At 44.6% G+C, this 8,512-nt stretch overlaps 1 protein-coding gene across 3 annotated transcripts in view; it reads right to left on the bottom strand.

The window, feature by feature from the left end:
- Positions 1–8,171, bottom strand: part of EXOC6 (exocyst complex component 6) — a 141,233-nt gene extending 133,062 nt beyond the window's left edge. The window contains exon 1 of one of the 3 annotated variants that reach the window (XR_014777439.1): positions 7,916–8,171. Coding sequence is in view for 2 of the 3 variants with exons in the window: in XM_084773032.1 (XP_084629158.1) it covers positions 7,916–8,037 (122 nt within the window). In the remaining variant the exon portion in view is untranslated. The remainder of the gene's footprint in view (positions 1–7,915) is intronic. The other 2 variants (XM_084773032.1, XM_084773034.1) reach the window with 2 other exon arrangements.
- Between the last annotated feature and the right edge of the window lie 341 nt (positions 8,172–8,512).

The following is an 8,512-nucleotide window of genomic DNA, read 5'->3' on the forward strand; positions in this document are numbered from 1 at the left end:
GGGGCAGGGTGGATCCCTGTGGCAAACCCTTGCACAGGAACCCACTGTGGAGAACAATAGCAGGAAATTTGGTATTGCAGCCAAATAAAATCAGTTTTTCGTGAAATATGGGCCAGTGCTCAAAGGAATTCAAAAGCAATCAGCCCCAAGTTTGATTCATTCATCAGCTGTTTTCATAGCATTGGTTTTGTTATTATTGTTGTGGTTTCTGCAGTGTTGGGCGAGTGCTTGACCACTGAGCCACATCCGCAGCTACACAGCAATGATTGGCTACACAGTTCAGTCAAGGACCCCAGACTGCGCCAAGGTACTATAAATGCAGCACTGTCATATCTCTCTCTCTCTCTCTCTCTCTCTCTCTCTCTCTCTCTCTCTCTCTCTCTCTCTCTCTCTCTCTCTCTCTCTCCCTTCCCTCTCTCTTCCTTTTTTAAAAAATTGTTTTAAGATGTTACGTGTCTAGGTGTTTTGCCTGAGTGTCTGTTCCCCACGTGTGTGACTGGTGCCCAAGGCAGCCAGAAGAGGGCACCAGATCCCCTGAAACTGAATTTACAGCCGGTTGGGAGCTGCCCTGTCAATACGGGGCAGTGAACCTGGGGCCTCTGTACAAGCGTCTTTCCAGTGCCTCTTGTTCCTCCTCCTCCTCCTCCTCCTCCTCCTCTTCCTCCTCCTCCTCTTCCTCTTCCTCCTCCTCCTCCTTCTTCTTTTAGTGCAATAAACTACATTATTTCACTTTTTTTCCCTCCCAAGGAGGAATGGAGAAGAAATGAGAGAATGCTTAATTGACATGTTCATTTTGGGTTTTATTACTTTATATCCCGAACCTATGCTGTCCTCTCCTCCCTGTCCCACCCTCCTGCCCTCTTCCTCCTTTCCCTCCTCCCCTTCTCCTCAGAAAAGGGGAGCTCCATCCCCTTACCAACCCACCCCAGCAAATCAGTGGTAACAAGACTAAGTACTTCCTATTCCACAAGGCAGGTCAGCTAGGGGAAAGTGATCTAAAAGCAGGCAACTGAATCCATGTCAGAGAGAGCTCCTGCTCCACTTACTGCGGGGCCAACATGAAGCCAAGCTGCCCATCAGTTACATATGGGTGTGTATGGGGGAGCTAGGTTCAGTCCATGCCTGCTCTTTGGTTGGTGTTTCGGTCTTCCTAAGACCCCATGGATGGACCTTAGCTTGGTTGGCTCTGTCGGTCTTCTTGTGGAGTTCTTATCCCCCCCAGGATCCTTCTATCCTTCCCCCAACTCTTCCACTACAAAATTAGTAAAAACCACATGGAATTGGGCATAAAAACAGTTCATCAATGGAACTGGATTGAAGAACCAGAAATAAACCCACACACCTATGGACACTTGATTTCTGACAAAGAAGCAAAAACCACACAATGGAAAAAAAAAAAAAGATAGCATCTTCAACAAATGGTGCTGGTCTAACTGGATGTCTGCATGTAGAAGAATGCAAGTAGATTCATATTTATCACCCTGCACAAAACTCAAGTCCAAGTGGACCAAAGGCCTCAACATGAAACCAAATACACTAAAGTGAAGAAGAGCCATAAACTCATTGCCACAGGAGACAACAACTCAGGCACTAAGATCAACAGTTAATAAGCGGAACCTCGTGAACCTGAAGAGCTTCTGCAAAGCAAAGGACACTATGAATAGAACAATACGGCAGCCTACAGACTGGGAGAAGATCTTCACCAACTCTACATCCCTACAGAGGGATACTATCCAAAATATATAAAGAACTCAGGGAATTAAACACCAACAAACCAAATAGTCCAATTAAAAAATGGAGTATAGAGCTAAACAGGGAATTCTCAACAGAGGAATCTCTAATGGCTGAGAAACACTTAAAGAAATGCTGAACACCCTTAGTCATCAGGGAAACGCAAATCAAAATGACTCTGAGATTCCACCTTACACCTGTCACAATGGCTTCCTTCCTTCCTAATGCTTGCTTATTTACTTACTTATTTATTACAGTTCTATTTATTGAACCCAGGGCCATACTTGCAAGCACTAAACCATTGAGCTGTACCTCAGGTTTGTTTGTTTGTTTGTTTGTTTAGAGAGAAAGCCTCACCTTCCCCCACATTGTCCTCAAACGTATTACATAGCAAAGCAATTATATGTCAGGCATCCCTCAGCACACCCCAGCCTTCCTCAGTGCTGGGAATAGAGTGCAGGGCTTCAGGCACACTGAGCAAGCTCTACTGTTCAGCTATATCCCTGACCTATGGCATTTTTTTTTCTGACCAGTTTTCCTGGATTCCATTTTATACCCACAAAATGTAGTATAATATGCAACTCTGATTAGAAAATAAATGAGATAATATTGTCCTAAATATTAAGTATTAGTGAATATGATTATTTTTTTCAAGACAAGGTTTCTCTGTGTAGCCTTGGCTGTCCTAGACTCACTTTGTAGACCAGGCTGGCCTCGAACTCACAGCGATCTGCCTGCCTCTGCCTCCTGAGTGCTGGGATTAAAGGTATGTGCCACCATACCCAGCTAGTGAATATGATTTTTTAAAAAGGACACCTCTCTCCCTTGAATGTTATGTACCCAAAATAAAACTTTCATTAACTGCAAGCCTCTTAGTGCTGGGATGCCCAGCTATAAATGAAATGATTTCTTCTTTTCCTTTCTTTTCTTTTTTTTTATGTGCATGAGTGTTTTGTCTCCATGTATATCTGTGCAGCATGTGCATGCTTGATATCCATAGAAGCCAGAAGACGTTGGATCCCGTGGGCCTAGACGCATAGATGGTGTGGATATTGGGAATTAAACCTGGGTCCTTTGGAAGAATAGCCAGTGCTCTTAACTTCTGAGCCCAACAATTCCTTTTAAAATAATGACTCCGAAGCTGAAAAGATGGCTCTGAAGTTGAGAGTGTGTGCCTCTCTTCCAGAACTGAGACCAGTTCTTAACACTCACATCAGGCAGCTCGCAAACTACCTGTGGCCCCAGCTCTACAATGCCTGATGGCTTTGTTTGCCCCCTGTCGGTACCCTTGCTCACATTGTATACACTGATACACTTGTGCACACATAAATAAATAATTATCAACCTGGGGCTGTAGCGCACACTTGTAATCCCAGCACTCTGGGAGGCAGAAGCAGGTGGATCTCTGTGAGTTCGAGGCCAACCTGGTCTACAGAATGAGTCCAGGACAGCCAAGGTTACACAGAGAAACCCCAAAACAATAACGATAACAAAATAAACCCAGCAAATTGGGCTGAAGAGATGGCTCAGAGGTTAAGAGCACTGGCTGCTCTTCCAAAGATCCTGAGCTCAATTCCCAACTACTCAGTTTCAAGATGCTGTGTTTGTTTATTGTGACACCAAGTTACATATTAAAAATAAGGTGTATAGGTTAAACACAGATACATGTACATATATTATACATGTAATACATATTGGAATATATGTCTTAGATGTACACTATTATTGTAATGCTAGCATTTAATAAGCATTTGCTATGTGCCAAACAGGCATTGCACTAAGATCCGTAGTCGATAATCACTTGCTACAGGTAGCTTAATACTTCCCATCTCAGTTTCAGAAATTAAAGCCAAAATCATACAAGCAATGAGTGTATACGGTCCAGATTAAACCCTAGATTAAGTCAACATACTAAATGAATGAAATAAAGGAGAAATCTCACATTTTTGAAAATGCACACAACAAGCCCATTCTGAAGTTGAACTTAGTTCACTTTTTATGTTACGATTTGAGGATATTTTTACCTTGAAGCTTTAAATTAAAAAAAAAACAGCTTCTTTCTCTCTCTAAAATCATATTTGTTATCTTTATTCCTAAAAACATTAAAGTCAAAGAAATACGATATCCTGTTTGCTCTCAAACTGGGTTAAAAAACTTCACGGTCAGCTTTTGGAACCGTGCCCAAGGGAGTCTGTGAACACAAGTGTGAAACAATTATGTTATCACAAAACAATTACAAAATTTTCTTCTGGTGCGTCATCCCGTACAATTCCCTTTTCCTCCTATTTTCCCCCAGCCTTCTGCAGGCCCCTTTTGTGGTTCTGCCTGCACCTCCACCCTTCCAGCTCCCACCGACTTTCTTATCAGTGGTGCTCTCTTCCAGCAACAAAACACGGGTTGACTTCTGAACCATGTTGCCTCAGACCCTATTTTCCAAAGCCTCTACCAGAGAACTAAGAACACACCTGGAAGGCCGTGGGAGGCTTAAGGAACCCCGAGCAACATCCTGGTCTGTGCAGGGGGTGCCTAGTGGGTGAGGCCTAGTGTCAGGACGTTCTGGGGTTGACTATGGATGGTAACTAGATGCTGTGAGCTGGGATTGCCCTCTCCTAAAACCGTAGCCGCCTTCACTAGTTTATGAGGATCATCCTCAAGATGAGGATTCGGGCAGCCGGTGGCACAAAGGATGTGGTAGTTGAAATCTATTGACGTCCTTTCCTCAAGGAGGCTGTTAAGGCTTAGAAAAACAGGCAGTAAGTTTTCTTAACATGGCTAAGACATTAAGCCTCCCAAGGACAGCCAGGAGGCCTTCTGGGGACAAGGGGACATATCCCCCTAGAGGGAGAAGCTGTTGTGGAACCAGGTGGTTTCGAGCCAAATAAAAGGACGGGGTGAAAAATCAAGGAATCTGAGAGAATGAAAATACCTTGTGTTAATTAGTCAGTGTCTGGCTGTAGCATGGTACAAACTGTGCCCAGAGCAAAAGGACACAGACAGCAAAACCAATTCGAGGTCCCACGGGGTGGTGAGCCGCACACCGCGCTGGCAAGTATTCCTCTGGGCTAGGAGAGGCTCAATGCTGGAAGCTAATGTGTGTTAGAATAACGCCTGAGCAGCAGCAGGCTTTCCCTCCCACCTCTCACCAACCCTGTGACGGTTGTGCTGTTGTGATTGTTGTTGGTTTGATTTTGGTTTTTCGAGACAGGGTTTCCCTGTGTAGCCTTGGCTGTCCTGGACTCGCTTTGTAGACCAGGCTGGCTTCACAGGTGACCCACACCTACCTCTGCCTCTCGAATGCTGAGATTAATGGCGTGTGCCACGGTGCCCAGCTTGTTTTCTGATTTGTTTTGTTTCTGTTTTTGATTTTTTACGGGTTTTTTTTTTCTGTTGCAGTGATTAAAAAAATACCTTAGCAAAATCAACTCTGGGAAAAAGGGGCTTTAGCTCACCATTCCAAGTTACGGTCTAACAGACTGGATGGGTTAGGAGTTTGAAGCAGCTAGCCACGCCCACAGTGGAGAGCAAAGAGAAATGAAAGCATGTGGGCTTAACCCGCTCGGCTAGCTATCTCTTATACAGTCCAGGGACCAAACCAGGAAATGGAACCACATACTTTACTTTTAGGCTGGGTACATCCCACGTCAGTTAAGGCAACCAAGATACTTGGCCACAGAGAGGACCCGTCCCCCCCCCCCCCCCCCCCACACACACACTGGGTCTAGATAGTCGCTTCCTGAGACTGTCTTCCCAGGTGACACTCCATTGTGTCAGGTTGACAATTAAACTAACCACCACAATGGCTAACGCTGGATTCTACTTTCCCGGCCTGCAATTTCGCTTTCCAGCTTTCCAGCTCATCTGTACCACTTTAGTGGCTGTTTCTCAGGTAACTCAAAGTGCAGTGTCTCGGGTCTCTCCTCCAACTCTCCTTCAAACAGTACAGCAGCCAATGGTACTATATTCCACACAGAGAATGGAACTTAACCTAGGGCCTCAGAATCATGTGATGCTGGCCTAAGGGTCCCCTGAGGGCAGCAGGCAGGGGAGGAGAAGTTGGACGAATACAGACTTGGCAGGGCGCAATGAATAGTTGGTCATCAGTGACGTCTCCTGGTCTCAAAGACCCACCCATGACCTCCCAGATAGACCACACTCGTTCTGCCATATAATGGGGGGTGGGGTAGGGGTGGGATGGGGGGTGGGGTAGGGGTGGGATGGGGGGTGGGGTAGGGGTGGGATGGGGGGTGGGGTAGGGGTGGGATGGGGGGTGGGGTAGGGGTGGGATGGGGGGTGGGGTAGGGGTGGGGTGGGGGCAAAGAGGTGAGGAGACGACTGTGCCAGAAACGTTTGAGCAACTGAGTGGCATTAGTAGAAAGCAGGAGCTGCAAGCCGCTGCTATCTCTGAATTCACCCCGCTAGAGTCAAATCCCACCGCGCCCTTAACACCGCTCTGCAATAGGCCGCCTCAAATTCCTGCCTGAAAAATGAGGTATGCCGGGAGAAGATGGCGATAGCGGTTAGCATGTTTGCTGAAGGTGCCTTCTCTACCCTGTGATCGGGAAAATGAACAGGAGAACGCTCAGATATTCTCCCTGCCTCAACTCCCACACACAGGGATTTCTCCCAGGGAGGTGTTACCATCGATCACTGCAGTTTCCTAAGCCTGCCCTCACCGTCTATCCCAAGACCTCACTGCAAGACCGTTTTGTCTCTTCCAAGCAATCTATTTCCATTTAAATCCTCCCTCTCAGCCCTTACAGTTTTTAACTTTAAAATAGTTTTACTTCTCTCCTTATGTCTTCTGAACTATCCACCGAAGAAAAGCACGCATTTAGGAAGGCGCTGGCTGGTGCAGTACACAGTATGATCCGCACACAGAGAGTTCTTTGCAACTTCGTATTGCCCATCTAAGGACTGAGCAGTAAAATTCAGCAGCGTTCTTTGGCCCCAACACTGCCCTGAACTCTTCAAATGAGTGGCACAAAATATAATTTAAACATACAGCAGAAATGTATGCAAGTTTAAGCAACAGATTTTTTTTTTAGAATAAAGAAAAGACATTTCAAAAAATGTTCCCCTACTTGCTCTATAAACATTAATCAACAAATATTTACTGACTATCACCATCACAGGAATCAGCTGGCATCTTGTTCCCACACTGGTGTCATCTACAGGCATGGTCAGAGATGACAAGACATTTAAAGCCACCCTTTTAACACAGAGACACCCCAGGTTTGAACTGTGCAAGTGAATGCCCACATTACCAAAGGAGCTATTTTTAGGTCTTACATAAAAATTAAAAGTGTGTGGCTAAGAGGCTACCAGACACTCCAGGGAGCAATGCAGAATGAGCTGCTGCTTTGCTGCTCTGTAACTCACATTCCACCCAAATATGAACTGGCTCCAATGATATGTCTAATTTTTCTGGTTTTTTTCCACTGAGATATTTTAAAGAAAACAATTCAATGGAAGTGGGATATCTATTAAAAGATGAGATGGGGCCACTTTTGATCACTATCACGTAAGAGCCTCACATTTTTAGCTTTGTGATCATGGGTCAGGAAAAAGGTAGAGTAATTCTTAGAATAACTCAAGGGATAAGAAAAATTCAATACTAAGTAGGTATAGAACTATGATTATTTTTCAAAGATATTTCTATTCTGTTATTTTTTTAAAGGTATACAAGAAACCAGGCATAGCAACACATAATCTAATCCCAGCATTTGGGAGGCAGAGGCAGGTGGATCTCTGTGAGTTCCAGGCCAGCCAGATCCGTTGAACAGAAAAACCCTGTCTCAAAAAAAACAAAACAAACACCAAAAAGAAAAAAGAAAAAGAAAGAAAGACAAACAAAGAGAGAGAAAGAGAGGAGAGGGAGAGGAAGAAAGGAAAGAAAAAAGTAAACAAGAAAGGTATACACACACATCATCTTAGAGCCACTGAAAAATCTAGAATTTAAAGCCGAGCTGTGCACGTTTGGAATCCTAGCATTCAGGAGGCAGAGGCAGAAGGATAACTGTGAACTTGAGGCCAGCTTGCGCTACAGAGTGAGACTGTCCCAGAACACACACACACACACACACACACACACACACACACACACACACACACACACACACGCAAAACAAAAAGGAGATAAATGAAGCTAAAAATAAATAAACCGCAAAATATAAAGGCATCCTACCTTAAAGTAGCTTCGATGGGCAGCTCAAAGGACTGTATCTCAGCCAGGAAGTTCTCATAGGCTTGCTCCGCGTCTTCTTCCAACATGGTACCGAATGCTCCTGGTTTCCCAGCTGTAGACATTTGCTTTTACGTGGAATGACTAGAGTTGATACAATAAATGGTGTTTCCCCCTACAATTGTTATAACTCTTCTCTGGCCACCCAAAGAAGCAACAAAAAGCAAGCTCACGGTCTGTCCTCATGCTATCAATGTCCTTGCTGCCAAGAATGCTGCACAGCTGTTCCTGCCTCGTCTCTACTTACAACATTTTACTTATTATTAACCTTGACACAGTTCAGAGAGCTCCTGCCTGCTGCCTGCTCACTTTAGTCCCTTATTTCTCACAGACAGCAACTCTGAGATGGAGTCAGAGCCATGACACCATAAAATTAATGAGATGCACCTGTTTTTGGTGTGACATCTGTTTTAATATTATTTATGCTAATAGAGACCATTGTTTGCAGCAATATTATTTTTAAATTTTATTTCATGCGTATTGGCGTTAGGGTGTCAGATCCTCTGGAAGTGGAGTTACAGACAGTTGTGAGCTGTCATG

The sequence above is a fragment of the Acomys minous genome (genome assembly GCF_964271855.1).
Source record: "Acomys minous genome assembly, chromosome: 2".
Classification (NCBI taxonomy): domain Eukaryota; kingdom Metazoa; phylum Chordata; class Mammalia; order Rodentia; family Muridae; genus Acomys; species Acomys minous.